The sequence below is a fragment of the Vipera ursinii genome (genome assembly GCF_947247035.1).
Source record: "Vipera ursinii genome assembly, chromosome: 9".
Lineage (NCBI taxonomy): Eukaryota > Metazoa > Chordata > Lepidosauria > Squamata > Viperidae > Vipera > Vipera ursinii.
The window spans coordinates 16,660,189-16,685,343 of NC_139523.1; the positions used below are offsets into that span (position 1 = coordinate 16,660,189).

The window sequence follows — 25,155 nt, forward strand, 5'->3', positions numbered from 1 at the left end:
ATGTCATCTTTCCTAGGTTTTCTGAAACAATTCAAAGATTAAATACTTATGGAAAGCCAACAATGGGCAGGGGGATCCTTAGGGTGGATGAAAAAGTTATATATACATACATATACATATACATATGCATATACATATACATACATACATACGTGTGTGTGTGTGTGTGTGTGTGTGTGTGTGTGTGTGTGTGTGTAAATTGTTTTGGCTTGCTAACAAAGAATAAAGGGAGACCAATATGATCATTTCAAACTTATTTGTTCTCATCAATCAGCCATACCCTTCGGAGATTCGAACCTGGGCCTAAGCAGTTGTTTTAACCCCTAGGCCACAGGCTCTCTCTCTCTCTTTTTTAGCTGAGAAACAAGGGAGATATGTGTTAAATGTTTGTTAAGCATTCAGAATACACTTGCTTAGTATTCTGAATGCTTAACAAACATTTAACACATATCTTCCTTGCTTCTCAGCTAAGAGAGGGAGAGGGAGAGGGAGAGGGAGAGGGAGAGGGAGAGGGAGGGAGGGAGAGAGAGAGAGAGAGAGAGAGAGAGAGAGAGAGAGAGAGAGGAGAGAGAGAGAGAGAGAGAGAGAGAGAGAGAGAGAGAGAGAGAGAGAGAGAGAGAGAGAGAGAGAGAGACTGTGGTCTAGGGCAGTGTTTTTCAACCACTGTTCCGCGGCACACTAGTGTGCCGCGAGATGTTGCCTGGTGTGCCGTGGGAAAAATTGAAAAGTAATTATAAAATACTTTCTTTGTGTTTATTTGATTCCTATTCAAGAGAATTACTTTATATATAGTCAATATAGGCACAGAGTTAAATTTTTTAACATTTTCTAATGGTGGAGTGCCTCGTGATTTTTTTCATGAAACAAGTGTGCCTTTGCCCAAAAAAGGTTGAAAAACACTGGTCTAGGGGTTAAAACAACTGCTTAAGACGCAGTCGGCCCAGGTTCGAATCTCAGAAGGGTATGGCTGACTGATGAAATTCTTTGTTAGCAAGCAAAAAAAATTTACACAAATATGTGCTGCCACTGCTGTGGCTACTGCCTGTAGATGGATGGATGCCCTTGAATCAGAAGACCAATTTGATTTCCAGCAAAAAGGTCTTCCTAGCACAGGGGGTCCTGTTAAGAAGCAGCAGAAAAATCCCCTCCTACCCTCCACCCCTGCATGTCCCCACCCAAATGAAGAACCTTTTTGATTTAACTGAGATTTGGTTGCATTGAATGGTAAGCCAATGAGATTGCCTGGATCTGACAAAACAAGTCCCCACTGGCTGCTGTGGTCCATGCTATGTAATAGTGGTTCCCCACCTGTGGTCTGCAGACCCCTGGGGTCCACAAAAGCTTGAAGAAATATTCTGATTTAAATCTTGAGTTAAATCTTGGTGGTCTGTGGCTACAAAATGTATTTAAAGGGGGGGGTCTGTGATGAAGAAAAGGTTGACAACCACTGCTATATATCATTCAGGCTGGATCAAAAGCATCCCCTGGACACTTCACATATCCATGGCATTACATGTTAATAGCCCTCAGTTTGAGAATCAACAAGCAGCCATGTTCAGAGCAAAGCCTCATTCTGTTTACATGGCATTGTGATGCTTGTTTTCTGGTGAGTTTCCATAAGCGAGTATTCCCTAAGTACTACAGTAGCAGTCATTACAGCCTAACGATCCAGGCTCACTATAGTATATGGTATGTTTTTATCCAATGTGCTCCATTTCAATATCATCGGGCCTGCCTTTAAATTGCATTGCATTTAAAATTTAGAATTGCATTGCACAAATCCCTCCCCTCCTCGGGTCCTTATTTTTCCTCATTTACCAGCTCTCTTGAGGTCCACAGAGCTCACATCAGATTTTGCTTCACAAGGCCATCCAAAGGAAAAGCAGCGAGCAAAGGGCAGCTCTCAGCTGAAGGGTGAGCCCTGCCAGACAGTGGTGGACAGGAGGTTCTTTGGAGTTTCATGAGACAGCACCCAGATGCCAATCAGGAGGCCCTACATGTTCAAGCCGAGCTTTGTGAATTGCCCAAGGATGTCATCAGGTTTACCCAAGATTGACTGTTGTGTTCCCAGCTGCAATTGGGACTAGGATTTCCATCATAAGTCCTTGTGGTTGTTAAGTCAAGTTGGACTTAATTTTATATCAGTAATCATTGTGAATCATACAGTCATTAAGTAAATCCAGCCTCCCTAGTGGCTGGGTTTTTTTTGCCAGAAATTGACCAAAAAAAAGGTCACGAGTCATGATCACATGACTGCAGGACACTACATCTGGTCGTAAATGTGAGCCGGTTGCCAAGCAGTCATAACTCCCTTTTCCCAAGGCCATCGTAACTTTGGACTATTGTTTGTTAAGTCAGTGGTTAGTGTACAGAATTCAATATAGAGAGGTCAATGATGTAAAGAGTTCAATGACAGAGGACAAGCTGAGATCAGAAGTGATCTACTCTGGGGAAGCCTCTATGTCATGTCCTTTTTTTTTGCTTAAGGGTTAGCATAGGAAAGAGGAACAAAAGAGTTATCTTTGCTTCACCACAGCCCCCCCCCTTTGTATCGGTTGCATTAACCTGGGAGTGGTCTATTTCAGTTCTTCCTTCCTTTGAGAAAAGAATTCCCTCTTTTCTCCTTCAATTTAAGAATGATGGAGAATTTCTTAGAATATTTGCATATGGCTTTCCCCATGCATCCTTCCCTAAAATGAATGAGTGGGGATATTCTTGATTGGATTCTCACTCTTTAAAGGGAATATTTATTCTAGAGCTGTCCCCACAATTTGCAGCTTTTTGACTTGAGCCTCAAAAGGAGGAAAATAGCTTCAGAGGTTATCACCCCTTTGAGCTATTTTGAAAGGACAGTCTTCTCCAATCCAAAATGTCCAGAGAGTGGTTGGGATATTTAAATCAGCCTTTCCTCTTTTGCTACCTTCCAAATGTTTTCAGTTACAACCAGGGCTTTTTTTGTCATAGAACGCCCAGAACGGAGTTCCGGCATCTTTTTGGGATGGAACCTTGTAGGGTAGGCAAGGCGGGTTGTATGACACGTGTGAGTTCCGGCACCTTTTTTTTTTTTTACAAAAAAAGCACTGGTTACAACTCTCCTGAGCCCCAACCAACATTACCGAGAGTCAAGGATGGTGGGAATTGCACTCCAAAATGTCCAGGGTTCAGCAAATTAGAGAAGAATAGCCCAGGTTGTTACAAAACCAAGGAGCCTTCTTGTATAGTACTTAAAAAAAAAGAAACCAAAAATATAAAATTATCCTTCCCAAATCTGACATAAATGGCTTCCTAGCTGGCATGAGCAAATGGGATTAGAGAAAGTTGACGCGCAATTTGGTTGTGTGTGTGGGTGTGTAGAATCCCTTGGAAGCAGTGCATTATAATCTGTATCCTCAAGTAAGCATGGTAGATTGCTAACAAGGAAGTAATAGGACAGATAAGAATTGCAAACTGAGAATTCAGTTAGACTTTAAATATATCTAAAGAAAGCACCCCAATCCTTGTTAGTGGATCACACAATTAGTTCAACAATACTGAGTTAATGTGCACTTACATTATTCACTCTTATTCATATGTAGCATCCCTGATGGGAGATCAATGAATTCTTGTACAAGTAACCATCCTTAAGTTTTCTCCAGAAGTTCCATTCATTCGTGCCTCAGTAGTGACAACGACTCCCTGTTCTCCATGACAATTAATTCAACATTGCTCAATAACTGAATGTTGTTTCTTATTAACGACAAGGTAGAGAGTTAATACTGAACATTTTTCAAGGTCTAACGTATTTTGGCAACTTTAAGATGTGTGTGGTCTTCAACTCACAGAATTTTGCTGGCTGAGGAATTCTGGGAATTGAGGTCTACGTTATCTTCAAGTTGCCAAGTTTGAAAAACACTGGTCTGATTTGCTTGATCTTTCCTTTTCCTTTTCCTTTGGCCTCAGTCTCTCCCTTCTACTGCTGAAGATAACACTTGATGGTCTGATAAAATGCTGCAATTTGCATTCCACAGCCTGCTTGTGTCAAATGGGCTAAACTTTCAACTACCCCAAGACACATCTTTACTTTTGCTCCCTCTAATGTACTCCACTATTTAATTTTCCTCCTAAAGGCTGCCCTCATCTTCTCTGCAGAGGTCTCAGTTGCACAGCAAAACATGTTTTCTGCCCCTGGGACAAGGTTGTAAGAACTTCTCTATGCACAAGCAGCTCTGGAGGGTCAAATCAACACCAGGGGAAAGTTATGAGCTGCTCACCCTGCCTTTGGGTGTCCAAAAGTTCCTCCAACCTTTGTGGCCATTGATGATGGTGGCTCAGACTGGAAGATTTACAAGAGAAGCTTCAAGCAGCAAAGTCTTCAGGGTGAGGCAGATTTTCTATGTATTTATTTTTTCACACTTTTGAACCACCTCTCTCTCTCAAAGAGGGACTCTGGGTGGTCTAATCTAGAAGGCCTTCCTTTTTCTTTTTCTTTTACATGAACTTTAAAATTTATTTTTTGTAAAAGTCTGACTTTTACACTGATTCCTCTACCAGATATGACAATGAAAATGGTAATATAAGATTTTTTTTTAAAAAAAGAAACCAACTATGAAAACAGATACATTTTAAAAAGAATATAGACAGCTCTACCAATGATTCACAAAGCCTCAATACAGAAGGGGTATCTACCACTGAAAAGCAGATGCTGAGGTCTAGCAACATGGCAAACTGTTGCCTTGTTTGCAAGCTTCCCTCAGAAATATATGGTGCCTGGTATTGGAAACATAAGACTAGACTTGATGCTGTTTTGATCCAGCAAGATTCTTTACCAGGGACAAGAAGAGCAAAAAGGCGTGCGTGCTAAGCACATTGGTTTGTGCTTAAATTGTAAGCCGCCCTGAGTCTTCGGAGAAGGGCGGGATATAAATGGGATTAAAATTAAATTAAATTAAATTTTATATATCTATATATCTATATATCTATATCTATATATCTATATCTATATCTATATCTATATCTATATCTATATCTATATATCTATATCTATATCTATATATCTATATCTATATCTATATCTATCTATATCTATATCTATATCTATATCTATATCTATATCTATCTATATCTATATCTATATCTATATCTATATCTATATCTATATCTATATCTATATATATCTATATCTATATCTATCTATCTATCTATCTATCTATCTATCTATCTATCTATCTATCTATCTATCTATCTATATATATATATATATATATATATATATATATATATATATATATATATATATATATATATATATATATATATAGTGGATCTTTGGTCATTCGTATATGTATATATATGTAGAGAGAGAGAGTGAGTGTATAGATACGCAAAAAAAAAAAATCATCTATATGTACGCATGCGCCTGAGATGCTCAAGTCAATCAGGTTTCCTAAACAAACTTCCCATTATCTTTACAGACACGTGGAATATTTGGAGAACAAGGAAAACAGGGCGGGGGCATTAGGGGCACCTATCTTCTCGCCAGTTACGGGATGATGGGCGCTGAAAGCCAACCGCCCACCAGGATCCCCGGTGGGAAAAAGTGGTGCGGCGCCCCCATCCCTCTCCCGTCAACCCCACCCCCAAGGAGCCTCGTAGAGGTAGGCACATCAGCAGGCGCGCCTCCTCTGGAGAACGCCTCGCCTGCCGCCCCGTCTTCCACCAATCGGCGGCAGAGGAAGAAAGGGGGGCAAACCTTGCCCTGGTTTGTTTGCATACAGACGGAGGAGGCGCACACGAGGAAGGAAGGAAGGAAGGAAGGAAGGAAGGAAGGAAGGAAAGAAGGAAGGAAGGAAGGAAGGAAGGAAGGAAGGAAGGAAGGAAGGAAAGAAAGAAGGAAGGAAGGAAGGAAGGAAGGAAGGAAGGAAGGAAGGAGGGAAGGAAGGAGGGAAGGAAGGAAGGAAGGAAGGAAGGAAGGAAGGAAGGAAGGAAGGAAGGAAAGAAGGAAGGAAGGAAGGAAGGAAGGAAGGAAGGAAGGAAGGAAGGAAGGAAGGAAGGAAGGAAAGAAGGAAGGAAGGAAGGAAGGAAGGAAGGAAAGAAAGAAGGAAGGAAGGAAGGAAGGAAGGAAGGAAGGAAGGAAGGAAGGAAGGAGGGAAGGAAGGAGGGAAGGAAGGAAGGAACTCTCTTAGGCAATCCGGTTGGAGAAGAAGCGACGTCCACCTGCAGCAGACCCGCCGTCGCGTTGCAAGGCTCTTGTCTTCGGCTGCGAAAGAAAAACAGGTGGGCGGCACCCCGAGGCTTCCCATTGGGCCCGAATTCCCTCGTTCCGCGGTGGGGGGGAGGGAAGAGGACGCTTTCGGAAGACCTCTCAACCAATTAGAAATGGAGGGGGCGCGGCTAAACGCTCCGCCCTCTTTGCCCGTCTATATAAGGAGGGCTGAAGTTTACCCTGCTGGCGAGATACACCGAGGAGTTGAGGCGGCTGGCGTGGGGAAGGGGCGGGCGGCCGGGAGGGATTGATGCGTCCGGAGTCGGGGACGCCTTTGCAAGCAGCGGGCGAGGCCGGCCGACTGGAGGGCAAGCAGCGGAGGAGCGTGAGAAGGCAGAGCGCGGAGCGGACGCCGCAGCCGGGCGTCTGCTTTTGTTCCGTCGAGCGGACTGCTGCTTCGCGCCTGGTGCAGCCGCCCCTTCGGATCGCCACCTTTGGGGTACGTGTCTTTGGGCTAAACCGCGCGCCAGAAATGACACGGCCGGGGAAGCTTTTGCCTTAGAATAGGCGACGGTCTCCCTAGCCCTGCCGGCCTCTCCCGATTTGCACCGAGCGCTCGGCAGGCAGGCAGGCAGGCATGCAAGCTGGCTGCATTGTCTTGACTCGGGCGCCGGGAGGGAAGGGTTAAACGCGTGCTCGCGAAGTGCTGATCTTTGTGCTGGCGGAATGTGCCGGGGCGGGGAGCTACCTCGCCGGGAAGGGGGGAAGGGGTGGCGGTTGCCGAAGGGTTAGAACCAGGAGAAGGGCGCTCGGAGTCCCAAAGCGCCGCCACCCTGTTCGGGGAAGCTGGGTCTAGGGCAGGGGTCGGCAACCTCGGCTCTTTTATGACCCGTGGACTTCAACTCCCAGAATTCCTGAGCCAGCTATGCTGGCTCAGGAATTCTGGGAGTTGAAGTCCACGAGTCATAAAAGAGCCGAGGTTGCCGACCCCTGGTCTAGGGAGAAGCGCTTGGCCGGGAGACGCGAACGCGAAATACGTCCCTGACTTGCAGTTTCGTTGGTATTTTATTTTTTTTACAAAGGAGCCACTGCGCGTTATCTATTACAGCGTTTCCCAACCTTAGGAACTTGAAGATGCGTGGACTTCAACTCCCAGAATTCCCCAGCCAGCATAGCTGGCTGGGGAATTCTGGGAGTTGAAGTCCACGCATCTTCAAGTTCCTAAGGTTGGGAAACGCTGATCTATTAGATGTGCGGATTGGGGCTCGCTTGTTGGGGTTACAGGCTGAGAAGAGAGAGGGGGGAAGGAACCGCCAAGGGGGGCGGCGGAGGAAAGGAAAGCGGAGCCCAACTCTCCAGCCTTGCGCGCCTGCCTGAATGTTCATTTCAGCTGCTTACGAACGGCAATCGCCGCCGCCGCCCCGGGCAGTACCCTGCCCTGCCTCTAGGGGGCATCACGAGGAAATTAAATGCCAAACTTTTATCGAATCGTTGTTGGATGAGAAAAAAAAAATGTCTGGCCGGCCTTAAGCTCAGAAGAGGGCCAGCAAACAAGTTGGTGCTGTCTTTACAGCTAACACTGTAAAGGGGGATGAGTGCAATGATTTCCATAAGAGTCATGACAAAAATAGGGCAGGTCCTGCATGGTTGACGGAGTATGCCTTAAGTTTCCAGTCTACTCCGCATGCAAAAATGATGGTTGGAAACCTCTGTGGCAGGGTTCACCCCATTTGCTGAGTCTGAGCAAGTGTATTGTGTACATTTTATATAACAGAGTAGACCCAAGACATTGGAAGACACCTTTTCTCTCTCTGAGAGAGAGAGAGGGAGGTCATCTTTGCTCTTAGCCAGCTTGAGAATTGTACCCACTTTGGGGCAGGAGAAGGCAACCTGGCTTCAAAGTGTTTACGGCTACAGACTTAATCAGCAACATGCTGGTACAGACGACTTAAAAACAATTTGGAATTAAATGCAGCAGTGCACTATGATTAATTTTAATCTTGATTTGGGGCAGAGAGAGGGCTGTAGCATCTTCTACCAGCTGTTAATGTACTGTACGGTGGAAACCCAGAAATGGATTAGTGTAAGAACCTGTGTGAGAACATAATACTTAATAGTAACCATTGTGAAGACTGACAGATTAACTGAAGGACACTCCATGGTAAATTGATGTCATTTCTATTGTGCTTTTGCCTGATGCATTTATTCCCAGTTAACTGAATCATAGTTACTCACCTGCTTTTCTGAGTTCAGCTAACACTTTAGACCAAAATGTGGTTTACTGTTCCGGATTGTGTGATGCCTCTGCTCAAAAGCGGTATTTCTCTAAATTAAATGTCTGAAAGGGGAATAGTAATGGGATGCAAGTTATTCTAAGGGCTTCTCAAAATCACTCATTCCCTGTAGGAAGAGGGATGTTGAGCCCTGAATGTCTTCTTTGAGCTAAAACATTGGACTATAAGTCTCATTGTAATATCCTACTTGAGTTTTCTCTTTGCCACATGGACTAAGGGGGCAGGGAGGAGTCCCTACCATCTGCTGCCACTGTGGACAAGAAAGGCTGGAATTATATGTATGCGTGCCTCTCTTTGCTTCATTGAATTAGCTCTGGCCCTTTGCTTGGAGAAACATCTGCAGCTGTCCAGAGCTGCAGTTAATTTTCAGATTTCAGTCCCCCCAATCTTAATCGATAGATTCAGAAGCAAAGATTTTTAAATCCAACTCGGCTGTAAAGTCCACTGAGTAATTTGGGGCCAGTTGGGCAAGACACTCTGTGGTCCTTTGAAATTTCTAGGAAAAGTAGCAAGAAAAGGTTTCCAGGGTCTTTAGCTTGGTAGTAGCATAGGTATTTTTATGTTAAGACTCTTAGATCAAATCTCTGAATAGAGTTAGGGAGGAATTCAGTCTAAATAAAGTACCTGGGAAATAATGCCTCTCAGTCTGCACCTATGATGGTTATCAAATGTGATAGAATTTAGCGAGGTGCAAACTCAACGTGTCTGGAAGATGTCAAGTTAAGCAGGGGTAGTGGACAATATCAAATAAATGGACTATGCAGGACAGCTTGTCTAGAGGATGAGAGTTGACCTTGACAAAAGGGGCTGATGCATTCTTTGAGTGCTGGGAAGCCATATTAAGAAATTGCTAGAGCTAAGGTACCGCACAATCAGACTTTCAAGAGTCTGATATCTACCTCAATAAAATTATCACACTAAAATGCACCTCTGATCTTCCTTTGGAGATCTTCCTATGAGGAGGCTGACATTGTGACATTCCTCATTGGAAGGTCACATTGCACTGGTGTTGCCTTTGATATATTGGCATTGAGGACAGCTGTTTTCCTATCTGAAAAATAACCTGATCAACTAGTTCGAATGTCAGCAAGGGAGCTGAATCATTCCTTCTTTGACTTCCAAACCCCAATTGCTACCAGCAGAGCCTTTAGAATTCATAGCAGTGAGTTATTAAGCCAGCCTTCTAACCTGAACTCTTTGTCTTGCAGTGCCCTGTTTGTGATGGCTGATCACATGATGATGTCAATGAGCCATGGCATGAATGGGATGCAGAACTACCGGATAGGCATGAATGGGATGCAAGCCCCACCGCAACACGGACAGCAGCATGTGCTAAGGACGCTTCCTCCCAGCCATCAGATGATGCAGTATGGAGGCCCTGCTATGGATGGAGGAATGAGGCAGAGGCCGGGCATTAACGGACAGATGGGTCACCACCAGATGCCAAACACAGTGATGTTCAACAATCCAAGTCAACAGCAACAGTATATGGGACCTGTGGGTACCCAGCAACTTATGGCAAGTATGCACTTGCAGAAACTCAACACGCAGTATCAGGGCCATCCTCTCCTCGGCATGACTGCTGGCCCTGTTGGACCAGGTACACAGCAATACAGGATGGGCCCGGGACAGCACCCGGGCATGCAGCATCTGCCCTCCCCCGCTTTGACCTTGAATGGTATGGACACGGATCTTATTGATGAGGAGGTCTTGACTTCTTTGGTTATGGAGCTGGGCTTGGACCGCATTCAGGAGCTGCCAGAACTCTTTCTGGGACAGAATGAGTTTGACTTCTTCTCAGACTTTGTTAACAAACAGCAGCCCAGCGCAATCAGCTGCTGAGCAGTTCTGCCCGGGAAGCAGGCCTGTTTTTCTTGTGGCCTGATTGTGATACACGCCTGCCTCCAGCATTTTCATTTTCTCCTGTAGATATGTTGCCCAGATCATCTTTGCCTGTTGCTTGAAAAACAATACAGACAATCACCAGAGGCTTTTTTTTTTTACTTTTTTCCTCCCCTTGCACTGCCTTGCTGCTTCTCACAAGGGAGAGAGTGGCTTTTTCTTCTGCTGTTCTTGCAGAGAGGGTGGTTGAAAGGCTTCTGCAGATGGGAAATGAATAGCAGTTGTAGAACTTCAGCCATTCAGGAAAGAAAGCCTGTCCCTTCAAAACTATTCTGCATTTGGACTGCAAACAATAAGAGGGGTGGGTTTCAAAGAGGCTGAGGACTGTTCTGTTGTATCCTTCTCTGATAGCAGAACAAGCTGTTTCCATAAACCCCTCTCCTTCAGGGGTAGCGGTAGTGGATTTTTAACCTTTTTCCTGGAACGTGAACGGCTGGGAGATACTCTTCACTGTTTCTCCTGCCTTATTGCCCTTCAGTACTGTGAAGTCTGCAACCATCTCTCCTTTTTTTACTTGAAAATAACACTGGCCTCAGATTGGGGTTTATTTTGGTTCTGTTCTTTCCCCCCCCTCTTGTAATTGCATTCCTTTGTTTTGTATTAAGCAGGCAGGAGTTTCTGGGGGATAGCTGGCACATGTGTTCAAATGACAAGGTTAGCTCACTTCTGATGAAGACCAACTGATTAGCATTTCTTGACAGGCTGCTAAAAACATGAGCTATAAGCTTCTCTAGCTTTTTCTGCCTCTTGAAACCAAATAAAATCGTGTAATTGTGTATATTTTTAATTTTTCAAAGGGGAAAAAGAAACCTTTGTTGTATTTCTATTTATTTGGAAGGGCTCAATGTTACCTTCTGAAATCACTGAGAAGGGCTAAACAAGACACTGAAGTGCATGTCCCTCCATATTTTTTTGTTATCTCTAATTAAAGAGCAAGAATATTTTGTTTGAATGAAAAAATAGCTTGTTGCTCTCTGGGGGCTTGATTTTTTTTAAAGTTTTGATTTGTTTCTCAAAAAAATGGTGTGGATAGCAATTTTATTTTTATTTTCAAATTCAGAAAGTTCAGTAGAGTGGATATTTGCTAAGGATCCTTCTGTTTGCAGGCACACATCTGTTGATTAATGAAGTGAAAATGTACAGATGATTTTGTTTTTCTCCAAATAAAAGCTAAACCCTCAAATTTAAGATCCTTCTTGGGTTTGTGTCTTAATTGAAATTATCTATGTAAGAAAATGTTCCTGGACTTGCAATTAAGTATGGACATTAAGTATGGACGAAAGGTCTAACGTTCTACTTTTTAAATTGTTCTCTCTCTCCTCCCAGATGCCTGCTGTTTCTGTAAGTACTTGACATCCTCAAATCCTTAAGAAGCCTTTTTCAGCTTCCTTTTCAATTGCCTGTGAGATAAGCTTGATTTTGCATGTGGCATTAAACCATGCTTTGTTTAATCTTAATTTTAATAAGCCACAGGGTGGGTTTGTACAAAATGGTAGCTATAAAGCACCATTTTGGGGTTCAATAGACAAAACCAAACCTAAATAAGCCACAAGCTAAAATACTTGATAAGTGCAGAAGAAGGTGTAGACGCCCTGGAAAACACTTGTAAGTAGAGAAGCTATTCAAACTTCCAGATGGACAACAATTCCCATTAGTCTGGCTGACAATAGTGTGGTGGAGGTAAGGTCTTTAATATCTGGGGAACACCCAAGTGGGAAAGACTAGTGCCCCAAGTATGTTCTGACTTTGCGCAGCTCATAAAGAAACATTTGGGGCAATTAAACCTGAGTTAAGTGGTTGCACATGTAAACCACAGATGTTACTGCTATTTTAAATGAGAATAGGAAACTGAAGCAATCGGTATATACTAAGGTCAGCCTTAGGTTCCCTAATGTGTTGAGATGTGCCTAGAAGCTCTAAAAGTTGCAGTTGAATATACCTGTTGAATGGCAGCTTAGGAAACTTCACCTGTGTCTGTTTGATCATAACATATCACATTACTGATGCTTTCCATGATTACTACCACAATCTTAGCGACTCGCTTAAAAATCTAGTTTCTGGTGTCTTCTGATAATGACCAAAAATCTGTGATCTTCCCAGATGGAAATATTGCTATTAAGTAATTGATTAGATTTTTGGAGGGATTTTGCAGTAACATTATGGCATTTGTGCTCAAGAGTAAACAGGTTTGGCACCATGCCTAATCTTGAAAAAATCAAACTTGATTAATTATTGGATGAGAAACTACAAAAAAATAATAGGACATGACTGGGAAATTAGAAAAAAAAATCCTGGGAAAAAGTAGTGGCAAATTACTTCCATTCTGTTGCCAAAACCTTAATGCATGTGCCCGAAAGGTCACCAAAAATCAATCTAATTAGTGTAAACTCCGCCACTGTAGTTGCAACCTTTGGTTTATATGGTTTAATATGTGCAAAACCAGTCTGTTGTTGCTTAGTAAAATTCCTTGCAGCTCTCACTTTGTGGTTTCCCAAATCCCGGGAGTAAAGTCAACCAGAAAAATTTGGATTCCATGTTTGGGGAAATGGATTTGTGTTTATAAAAGTTAAATGTGTGCCTTAAATTTTTAGAAGACTATATAAAAAAACCCACCTTTCCCCATCTCAATAAAGCCCCTTAAACTTCCCAGCCAATGGAGATGTATTCAGAAAACCATGTTTTTTTGTGAGTGTGAGTGAACCCAGATGGTAGTGCTTATTGCTGCCTTACATTCTCTTTGGTAAACAGTGAGAACTATTAATGATTGAAAACTTAATGGCACCTGAGATGGAGTTGATTTTAAAGGAAGAATATTAATATAAGGAAAGTTCTAGTTAATATCAGGGGAAGGGAGTTTGGGATGTTGATGTGGTTTTTTAAATTGTGCTTACCTGGACTCAAAGAAAATTTACGAAAGACTAGATCTGATTCCTGTTGAATTTATACATGCGATTAAGTCAAAACCAAGCAAACAACTATGGTGTAATATGAAAGCAGTCTGCTTTTTAGACTCCAGCCTGGTTCATACAATAGAGTAAGTTCTTTATTGTTTGCTTGTTTCCTTTATGAATTATATAAATCTATTCTGATTTGGAAATTAGGCTTTAGGCCTAGTGTGATGTCTGAAACCAAACAGTCTGGCTTATAATGGTTTTAAACACAGTGGGCTTTGGTTCAATATCTTTGGTTATTCACCTACTTCAAAACAAAGATAAAACACCACTGAAGTCTAAACCTGGATTCCTCTCCATGAAAAACAGGCACTGTTGCTCAGCTCACACAGAAAAATTACCAAGCTTAAGATGAGCTATAAAGTTGCTTGCTTGTATCAATTTTTTGTTTGTCAAGCAGAGTTTAGACTTTGAATTTTGCTGGGTATATTTATTCAATTTTGACTTAATTTGTTAAACTGTAATTAAAGTCTAGCTTACCATGTTATATGAAACAGGGCATTCATTGTTCATTGATTAATTTTAGGACTAAGCCATGGGATCAAAAAGCAGATAGAACCAGATCCTGGTTTCTCCAGGACACAGAGTGTTTTTGTTAATGTGTGACTTTGCAATCTCCTTTCTGCCTTAAAAATAATGGCAAGCAACTACACACTGTTTTGTGCTTGGCATCTTCTCTTTGTTGTTGGCTACCAGTCAAGATACACAGACTCCTGCCTGCTGCATAACAACAGGAAACACTAATGACAAAAGGCCACTTCATGTGCTCCTTGGCCTGGAACAATTGCTCATTGAGAGGATTATCTCTGCTCCTCTTTCACATGAACAGAGACTGAGTTGCTTTAGTTACTGTCAGGTATGCAAACTGGAGCCTCTCCTCCAGGCCAAACAGCTTGCTCCCAGATTGATTTCCTATGCGCCATCTCTGCCTGTTTTTCACAGTCATCCCTTCAAATCTCTGGAGAGAGGCAAAATTGTTGACATAGCAAATGTTTACTACTAATATGCCTCAGAGTTAGTGGGGGTGGAGGGTAGGAGGAAGATCCATCAATTTCTTTTTGGGATCCAAGCCACACTGCAAAGCGCAGGTTCAAAGTATTAAGCCGTAATTTACTGAGCCGAGCTTTATTGAATAGATCACAATTGTCTGCATAACAGTTAAATTATAGTACTTGAACCCTCCCTTTGCTGTGTAATACAAACTACAATCCTAAACTGGGCAGATGCTTACGCTAAGTATCCTACCTCTTTTTAGCCAAGGTGGTTTATCTTGATAACACTCTTCTTTCTTGGTATATCTTTCTGATCGCTTGGCAGTTGGTCTCTGAATTGCAGAAATTAAGTCTTCTGGGGGGGGGGAGTTGCCCTATTTATCTTTGGGAGATGAGATCATCTGTTTTGCCTGCAGAAAGCCACAGATCTCTATTATCTTCCCTTAAAAGATCAGGCAGTCAAAGATAAAAGGAGACTCTGAAGAACAAGGACCTCAGTATTAGACTATGAAGGTCTGTCTAACACCTTACTAGGCAGAAATTCTGGCACTGGCTCTATGCATCATTTACTGTATCCTGTTGTCTTTACTTCCATGAGGCATCTGAGAGGTCACTATTAGAAACAGGGCATTGCTCCGATCCAGGAGAGTTGCTAATATGTTCTTAAAATCAATCTGATTTCAACTCCATCCTTTTTAGGACATTGGGTTTTTACTGTATTCTTTCTAAACCAGCTGGCCATGGTTGTATTTCGCAGTGAAACATTGTGAAATATACTGCTTATAGCATATTTGCACTATCAGCTCTATCTCTGTTCTGACTTTCTCATATACACACACTTGCGAGATCTACCTAGATGGAACTCAAGTTATTCCAGGATAACTGGACAATCAGGAAATAATCCCATCCGTCTTAGAAAGCACACAAGGTTTTGCAAAGTTGCACGATTTGTAATCGACACTGCTTTCCAAATAACTTGCTCTGTTGGAAGGCATTTTATTTTCAGTTGTTGCTAGGGTTCAATCATGCTGGCTCAGCTTGGGCAATCTCCAGGTCCCAACAGAAAAACTAGGATGAACAAGTCTAGACAGTGCTAACGAATACGGTACAAAATTCAGTATGGCTTCAGACTGCCATTTATGATGGAATGAACACTTGTTATCATTCTAATGAGCGTCTCCACCTAGTACTTCTCAAGAGTTCTGTCCGTATGTGTGTGTGTACGTACACTTTTCTCTCCAGGTCCACAGCAGCATCAAATAAATAGGACCCTTATTGCTTTGATGGCTAGCAACTGTTCGTTGGACTTTAATGCTTAATTTCCAGATCAAGGGATTTGTGCTGATATACTATTGGTGACACAAAGACACACAATTTGAACTATATATGTTCTCTGAAAAAGGTATGGAAACCATAGATTAAAAGTTTGTGCTGGCTCGCTGACTGTATATTTACACAACTTTGTAAGCCCTCCCAAAATGTAATGAACAGAACTCTTGAAAAGTGCTATGTGTAAAAGCATGTTAGAATAATAGCAAGGAGTAAAAAGAAAAGAGCAAAATATATACCTAGTGGATTTATTGCATCTCATACATAGGTGACAGTATTCATAGACCAACATTTCCTATCTCAAAATGAGATGGTTACCTTAGAACAGAATTCTGATAGATTAGCAAATAATACTACTGTAAAGTGTACAATACCATCTATATAGCTCAACAGTGTGATATATAATTTAATAATACTGTGGTTGGTTAACTTGGCCCATTCGAGTGAATTACAAATCATACAGTAATAATGGGAAAAATGCAAACAGATTTTTCACCTTTTAAGAAATACTAGCAAATGCCATTTCAAAATTCAGCTGCTTCCATATTCCAGTGTTGTTACATAAAATATCCCAGTAATTACAGCATGAAAAGGGAGAAAAATGTTCTTAGGGCAAGGAATAAATGGTTTTATATTCTATATCAATAATGCATTAATTAATCACGCTAATGTTAAGAATTGGCCAGTTACAAGTATTCCAAAAGACTAGTTTCAGCCATATGCCGCATGTTCAAATTGAACTATTTGCTATAATATTCTCTTTGGAAACAGATTGTACGTGGATTTCTGCTTATAGAAGATCCTCAACTGTACACTGAAATAATTTCAAAGGATTAAGACAGGGGTTCCCAACCAGGGGTGGTCGCACCCCCTGGGGGTGTGAGATGATATTCCAGGGGGTGCGAAAACTTGGGTTTTCAAAATTATAGTGTATAAGAAAAATAGGGACCACTACGGTGGGAAGGTAACAGTGTTCCGTGCGCCTTTGGCGTCTAGTCATACCGGCCACATGACCACGGAGATGTCCTTGGACAAGCGCTGGCTCTTCGGCTTTGAAACGGAGATGAGCACCGGCCCCTAGAGTCGGAAACGACCAGCACGCATGTGCGGGGGAACCTTTACCTTTACCTAGTTTACTTAGTGCTGATCAGAGGAAAAGCCTTATGGTTCTTATTTAATTTGATCAGAGGAAAAGCTATGGTTTATTGAAATACAGTATTTCAATGGCTAAACCAGAATATCCTAAATAATAGTTTCTTTATCAAATGGCTTAGAATGGCTAAACCTAAACCATACTGTAACTTTGTGCCATGTATTCATACACTTTCACAAAAATGGTTGTACAGATTAGAAGGGGAAATAAAAAGAATCCAATCCTGATTAGAGGAACAAATTCTTCCTATCTGTTGCACCATACTATTGAATGGAGATATTTGCATCCGTTCTGTTTCATATATATAAATACATGGTATTCCTTAATCTTCCTAATGTGGCCAATTAAACTCCCCACCTGACTGCTAGGCAGCCTGTTCAGTGTGGTTTTGGGCCTCTAGTCATGGCTGTCAATGTTCTCATAAAAGCTTGATTCAACAACTTGAAAGTCTTCGGCATTTAAAATGAAAACAGGAAGAGAACAGTTGTCTATTTTTTTCTTGCTGGATTGTCACTGATGCAATACAACAGAGTTGCTGGCTGTATTTCTATATTTGGAATCACATCTTCCTCTGTGTTGTAAGATTCATCAACCACGCAGGAGGACCCTTTGGATTCCTCAGCGAAACAAGTTTTATTCATTCTCCTGACTTCTTCATTAGAAGAGAATGTAGTACACAGGATTTTTCCAGCCCTACTAGTATACCTTTTCTTATCCTTTGGCAGCCTAATGTGTAAAAGTTTTCAAATTCATGTTCAAATCCTAAAATATCCAGAGTAGAAAAAAAATATCCCTGGAAGTCTGCAGTTGTGTTAACGTAACAGGCTAAGCTGCGATTTCTTGAATAACTTGCATAGCAGCTCACTCTCCAACATTAACATCCTGGGGAAGATGCAAGACAAATGACAAAATGTGCCTTGTGAGGTTGTGACAAATGTCTTTTTTCAGTGTTGCAGTTACAACCAAATAGCTGAGTTCTTATAACGTATTGACAGTATTGGGTTACCAGGGGTAGGAAACCTTGGCTCTTCAGTCCATGAGTCATAAAAGAGCCAAGGTTGCCTACCCCTGGGTTAGACAGACCATTGGCTTAAATTCAGGATAAGAGAAGTTCTGTTCCTTTTTCCCATTTCCCAGTTCTTGCACTTTCAAAGTTTTGAGGCTTAGAAAAACAAGGTATACATTGAAAAAATAAAACAAAAGTAAATTTATTAACTGAGTTGACTCATCCTGTTGACCTTTGGTTAACTTAATTATGATTGGTTGACCTGCATTTGACTGAGCAATAAAGTAAAACCCAAACTACATCATGGTGAAGTTACATGCTGTTGATCTATTCACGTGACATACTAATCCTTTTTGTTTGGGGAAGAGGGTCACATACATTTCCTTCTTAATCTCCTAAACTATACAGCCTTTCAGCCAAGATCTATGACTTATGTAAGGCCAAGCATGTTATTTTTATGTAGAACTGTCACCATTTCTTCATTGATTGACTTCTCTAAATTACTGGCTCATCCTTTCAGATCCTGGAAGGTCTGCTTAGGACCTTGCCCCTCATGAAATAAAGGTGGTGGGCTGGAAGACAGGCTTCTCAGTGGTGGACCCTACATTGAAGAATACTGTCTACTGCCTCTGAAGGTAGCTTGGTTACATTGCTCAAGTCTTCTAGGATGCTCGTTTAAACTTCTTTAATAATGTTTTTGATCATCTTAAGGCCAGAGTGTTTACATTACATTGATATAGACATTTGGAAATTAAACAAATTTTCTAGTTGACACAAACTGGAATTTGAAACCCATGGCAAGCCTTGATTTTAAATTCTGAAAACTTTTATTACTCACTGTTTAATCATGTGGCTGCTGTCTTCTTAATCTAGCGGTTCCCAACCTTTTCTATACCCCGCATCCTTAGAATGCTTCTGATATATTCTTGCACCCCTTATAAAAGTTTGAAATAATGGCAATAACGGGAAACCTTTACCTTTACCTTTTTATACTATAATCATTTCGTTAACTGTTCTATGTTGACTCCAATTATTGTGGATTTAATGTACTAAGCCATAATATGGTTTATCTTTGGACTTTGTGTGAACCAAGCCAATCACATTTTATAAAATAAACCATGGATAAACCTGTGATTTATAGTCCCAATAGATGTTTGCCTTTGGCTAATACCTACAAGTATCAGTTTCCAGAAATTAGGGATGAGTTAAATTGCTAATCTCAAGTTGTCACTAACAATCTGGTGGCATCAAAATGTCCTGGGTGGATGGAAATATACATATATTACATTTGTATTGTACTTTTAATGTTTATTGCTTCTCTTCAGGAGCTCAAAGTGGCCTGCGTAGAACTTTCCATTTTATCTCTACAGCAATCCTTTTCTGAAGTAGGCTGGGCTGACAGTGAGCAACTGGCTCAAAGTCAGTGAATTTCCATGGCTGACAGTGGACCTGGGTTTTCCAAATCCTAATGTAACACTTTGACCTCTATTTCACTCTTTCCCATACGAGCCTTTGAAGGCAAATCTTATATGCAAAGACTTGGGAGGACATCAGGAATGCCGCTCCTGCCACCACAACTAACACCTGCTGCTTAATATTCTTAAGAGTGCTAACAAGTTGCTCTGCACTGGACAGAATATGGGAATGTCGTAGTACCTTCCCCAAAAGGCCAGTCCATGATAAGATATAATAGACATGAACAAAAATGGACCAGCTCAATTCTGTTATGCATGGGGGGAGGGGGGAAGTAACTGAAAATAAATGGTTCCTGTTGTGCCATTGTCTCTTTCCACCTACCAGCCCTGACCTCCTCATCTTTCTACTACACATTTCTCTTGCAACATCAAGTGCAGCTGAACTGTTAACTCCTCTAGACAGTTAAACAGACTTTGGTTTCAGAGGTCACAATGCAATAACGAATAGTAAATAATAGTTGCTCTAAGCTCCATTTTTATACTCTAGTTTGAAAGTCACCTGCATTTATGGCCACAAAGCCGAGATTCAACCATTTTTAATTGCAGGAAACCTGTGAACCTTTGCTCCAACTGCTGAATAACTGTGATCCTTACAACATAGCTCAGGTTAGCAGGAACAATTTTGTAACAACCCAATTCTTGCACTTAGCATTTATCAGAATTGGCTCTGCATTTAACAGGCTGGGTTCCCACTCTGCACTAAGCCATAGTTTAACCACTTTTAAATCACACTAGCAAAAAACCAGAGCCCTCAAAATCAAACACATACTTATTTGTGATTTTAGAAGCCACATTGACTGCAAGGCAGAGGAGTTTAGAAGACAAATTAGATAGTCTATTGGAGTTCGTTAAATTCCTTAAAATCCTGAATGTTTTTGTTATCTGAATGCTTGCAGCAAATTATAAGCAGCCAGTTTTTTCCACTCTTGGTGTGAAACATCCTTAAGTGTATAGATGACAACCTGGTGCAATGGTGGAAGTGGGGAGGGAAGCGTTTGATTGTTTTCTTGCAAGCAATATTCTGGTCCTCTGCATTAGAAGCAGCCAGTTCTGGTATATAAATAACCAGGTTCAGGAAAAGGCACTTTCCGCTTAGCTCTCTGAACATTGTGAATCAAGAGTATTTTGAGTTGAATAACAAAACAACAAAAAAGGAGTCTGCTCTAGCCTTTAAGTTCAAAAGCCTTGTATTTGTGCAGCTTTAACAGATGTTGGGGCCTCCATTCACTACCACCAGGGTTGTCTACGTTTTATATGCCAGATAGTTTGTGTGTTTCCAAATCTCCTGAAAAACAGGAGATTTTTGATTTTTGAATTCAGACATTGTCTTATTTTTGGACAAGGAAGAGCTGGAACCCTAAAAACCTGGTTCCTACAGAGCTGATGCAGAAGATACTTTTGTTGCAGTTGGACAGGCAATTGCTGTGAGTGCTTATCATTAATTTACAGGTTTTACAAATGTGGTTTAGTTTACGTTAAGACATAATGTGAATTAATGCAAATGTTATTCTCTTCCTGACAGCCCTTGACAGTTAACAGATGTTGCCCTGCATTGTTATTTTTACATTGAGATTCTTTTAACTATCACCTACATTTTTAATTGTATTGCTGCATTACTGTTTAAACAACTGGATCCATTATATTTATGCAAACTGCCTTGTGAATCATCAGAAAATAGCATAGAAGGATGAATGTATACACATTTACCTAGAAACATCCCTTGCTATTTGTATTTTTTTTATCCTCTATTCTAATGTAGCAGAATAAAACTTCACTGAATAGTGAGATTAGAAAACATGCAAGATATTGTGTTAATGTAAGAAACCATCTTTATTTGGCTAACAAAATTTAAAAATTTGAAAGCCGAGTAGCTAAGACTTCCAAAATTATTATACTGCCACAATATTACATTTTAGGCTGCATTTTATGCATAACATTGGATGATACACCACAATATGAATGGGCAATTAGTTTTCAATAAAAACACCAACCTTTATTAATCACCCATTATGCTCCTATAGTACCATATGGCTGAGTGCAGATTGATGTCATCCAAATGAATTGGTTCACAATCATTCATCATTGCCATTATGCATGGAATTGGAATTTTACTTCCAACAGAAACTTGAAAATACCAGCGTAGGGAAGGCTGCATAGAATCTTTCTGAATACATAACAGAAGACTGTACTATGAACTATTAGACAATTCTCAGGTCAAATTCTCATATAAACATTCAGTGCTCTGAGTAGTTCTTCAAACATTTGTTTTGGCACTAATATTTATCAAAGACCATAGTCATAAATATATGGATTGAAACCAGATGTCCTTGATGATGAAATACAATTTTGGCAATGAGAACATAGAGAAGATACTGAAGTGAATGTCACATCTTAGCACTAGGATTGTCAGACTACTGTTTTGAATCAAAACTGGTAGCATTCACACAGTAATGTTCAGTACTTAATATAATAATATAATTGTGGTTTATTCCCATTTCACACAAACACTAAACCATAAAGAGACCACAGGGAATTGATTTCCATTACAGTTAATACATTACACAGAGTACTTCAGGATTTAGCTGGCTTAAAAGTACTCTTAGATAAATATGCATTTTCATGCATATATGCGTTCTAGTTAGCTTGCAATTCAGTATGCCATGTGACCTTAGCCAATGATTATAGTGCTGCAGCCGTCCAAAGATTATTAGACTCCAGCTTCCATTACTTTTGGTCAGTGACTACGATAATTGGATACTGGACTCTAGCAACATCTAGAAGGCTACAGGAACCTCACCCTTGGTTGAATAACACATTTGAAACCCTAACATTTGAAATCAATATTCGACACACCAGGAATAAATCTAACTTACTGAATTCACTGGGTTGACCTCTGAGTAAACACACCTAGGATTGCACTGTTACCATGCCGGATTAGTTGGGAAACAAAATTTTTGACAATGTACAGTTTTGATCACTAATACATTTAAATTGCAGAAAGTAAACAACTCTACAAAAGAAATAGAGATAAAACTGATGTTCAAGTATGCATCACCTTAAAACAATTCTTTCAGAATGATGCAATTTACTCATTTGCTGAGAGCAAATAAGAGATAATTGTTGCTGCATCAATAATGTATCCTCTCTACATCAAACCATGTAATTAAAGATTTAACAATTAATGAATTGACTCATATGCCTTCAAATCAGATGACAGCACTTGTTTGCTCTCATTTATAGCTCACCCCATCTTGAGAGATCTGGGCTAATTATAATCTAAAACAACCTCATAAAACTGATAAGTTATTACTCAATTACTAAGGTAATCTAATAAATGAAAAGAACAATAGATGTACATAGCCTGCTCAACAAAGATATCATTTATTTGATTTTGGCTTAAGATGATGTGTGAATCCAGCTTTTTGAATAATGTGTAAAACAAACCCCCATAGTTGCTCAAAAAATTCTGGTTAAAGAAAATTATCGCTTCATACAGCAAGTTAAAAAAAAAAGCAATGTTTGCTTAACCTCATTCATCCAAAGCCAGGAGTTTTAACAGCTTTCTGAACTGTCAGCTTTCAGGAACATCCATAAGAAAAGATTTCTAAAGTAAGATGGATAAGATTGCTCTGGACATCATTTTGCTTTATGGATAAAAGCCATCTGTTCCTATAAAGAACAGGTATAACAGAAAAGAACTATTTTCTTGTCTCTGCATTTTACAATAAGAAAAACTTACATAGAAAGTGCTGCTGCTATATAATGTTTTGGACAAACCTTCAAATGTATTTTAAAAAGGCATTTTTCTCACAAAGTATGTAATCAGCACCCAGATATGAACCAAGAAAAATTTTAGGCTGAACTTTTAAATGACAAAGGATGGTAATGGAGGTAGCAGTAGCTGGATCTCTACTATGGTATTATAAACTTCTTAGAAGAAGAAGAAAACTGAAAGTTGAGTTTCTTCATTTGTGGCTTGTGGGTAGCAGCTTATGAGCAAACATGTTATTGGCACATGCCCTTGACCAGCTCCTGGTGTTCTGCAACTTGAACAGCTGATAAACAAAGGAAGCCTGAAGTTTCAACATAGCCCTAAGAATATTTATATAAACTGTGCAATTCAAAAGATTTACTATACACTGATGCCCCCTGGTGTCTGATATTATCCAGATACTTCCCCAAATCTCAGGGATTTATAAGATTAACAACCTCCAATTAGACTCCTGATATTCAAATTGCAACTTCTAACCTTTACCAGTTGACACTTTTATTTCTTTATCATTAATTGATTAGCTGGGATGGGCTCAAATGTAGAAAATTCCAGGACTGAATCAGAATATATCAATAGTGTTATTGATTTTAAAGTAATTATTCTGTCAGAAAGTTTCAGACACGGTTTAATGAACAAATCATTATAGGCTGGTTCATTGTGATTATTTATTTGTCTTTTAAATTTCTATACCACCTATTACACTTGCACGTCTCTGGGCAATTTACAGATAAAACTTTAAAATGATAAAAAGCTGTAGTTAAAAACAAAGTTAAAAGGAACAATTGCAAAGTTAAAAGGCAGAGGGAGTGTCTTCAGCCCATCATACATAACACTGAGCTATAAATCTTGTTTACAACCACTGTGGCCTAGTTCATTAAATACACTTAGTCTTACCGTACTATATACTGTAGCTTAGTTTCTACAATCCATAACCTGTCTGCAAATAATACTTTAAAATGACATGTGAACATGTCTCATTATGCTGCATGAATCTAAACAAGCCACTGTATTATGGTTTTGTTTGATGTGTGAATCTGTATTAAATATTGACCTTCTGCCAGCATAACTCTCTAGCTTTCCTTCTTTGTTGTTAGACACAGAGAATATGTGAGATCTTATTTTGGCATGGTCTCCTCATGAACAGTCTTTATTCAACTTGCCACCCACCACAACTCAGATAATTGAGCCAAATGATATAGGAGAAAATGATTTAACAGAGTCTAGGTCCTAAAGAAGACCAGCATTTTGAACAGGGTATAGTCCTTAATTGAAAACATTAACATTGTTTTTATATTCAACATTATTTCAAACTGGATTGTCCAAACAAATATTCTTCATGAGAATCAGCCCCCAATCTCATTCTTCTGGTCTTCCCATGGTGCACCCAGCCCCATTGTTGTTGAGTTCATCCATCTACCTTGTTCTTGGTATAAAGTAAGTAAGTGTGTGTGTGTGTGTCTTCAAATCAGTGTTGACTCCTGGTGACTGCCTAGACAGTTTTCTTGGCAAAATTTAATAAGTGCTTTGCCCTTGCAGTCTTCCTAGAGCTGAGAAAAAGTGACCCGCCCAAGGTCACCCAGATGGTTTTAGGCCTAAGGTGGGACTAGATTTTTTTTATTCTGCCTTTATTATTTTTATAAATAACTCAAGATGGCGAACATACTTCATCTTCTTGCCTATTTTTTCCCCACAACAACCCTGTGAGGTGGGTTGGGTTGAGAGAGAGTGGACTGGCCCAAAGTCACCCAGCCGGCTTTTATGCCTAAAGTAGGACTAGAACTCCCACTCTCCTGGTTTCTAGCCTGGTGCCTTAACCACTACTAGACCATGGGGAACCTTTACCTTTACTTTTAATGGTATTCAATATTAGTGGGCTGTCACCTTTTGACCCATTTCCAAGGGCAATTTTTACAAGGGGCATTTTGTAAAATGCAAGATCGCGTTGGCTAATGACTGGCAGCCAAGAGACCCCAAATCCTGGCTGCTGCTGCTGCTGCCGCCATCTAAAGCAGGGGTCTTCAAACTTGGCCCTTTTATGACTTGTGGACTTCAACTCTCAGAATTCCTCAGCCAGCTTTGCTGGCTGAGGAATTCTGGGAG

At 40.5% G+C, this 25,155-nt stretch overlaps 1 protein-coding gene across 2 annotated transcripts; it reads left to right on the plus strand.

Moving 5' to 3' along the window:
* Nucleotides 1-5,790: 5,790 nt before the first annotated feature.
* Nucleotides 5,791-11,583, plus strand: CITED4 (Cbp/p300 interacting transactivator with Glu/Asp rich carboxy-terminal domain 4). 2 transcript variants are annotated; one of them, XM_083369372.1, is made up of 2 exons: nt 5,791-6,252; nt 9,684-11,583. In XM_083369372.1, exon 2 carries the CDS (start codon nt 9,697-9,699, stop codon nt 10,315-10,317), a length of 621 nt encoding a protein of 206 aa, XP_083225498.1. In that variant the 5' UTR covers nt 5,791-6,252; nt 9,684-9,696; the 3' UTR covers nt 10,318-11,583. The 2 variants fall into 2 exon arrangements, with proteins under 2 accessions (XP_083225498.1, XP_083225497.1); XM_083369371.1 differs by lacking the exon at nt 5,791-6,252 and adding an exon at nt 6,414-6,680.
* The last annotated feature ends 13,572 nt before the right edge of the window (nt 11,584-25,155 follow it).

Coding starts and splice junctions, on each gene's coding strand:
- CITED4 (XM_083369372.1), top strand. CDS start 9,697: ATGGCTGATCACATGATGATGTCAATGAGCCATGGCATGAATGGGATG.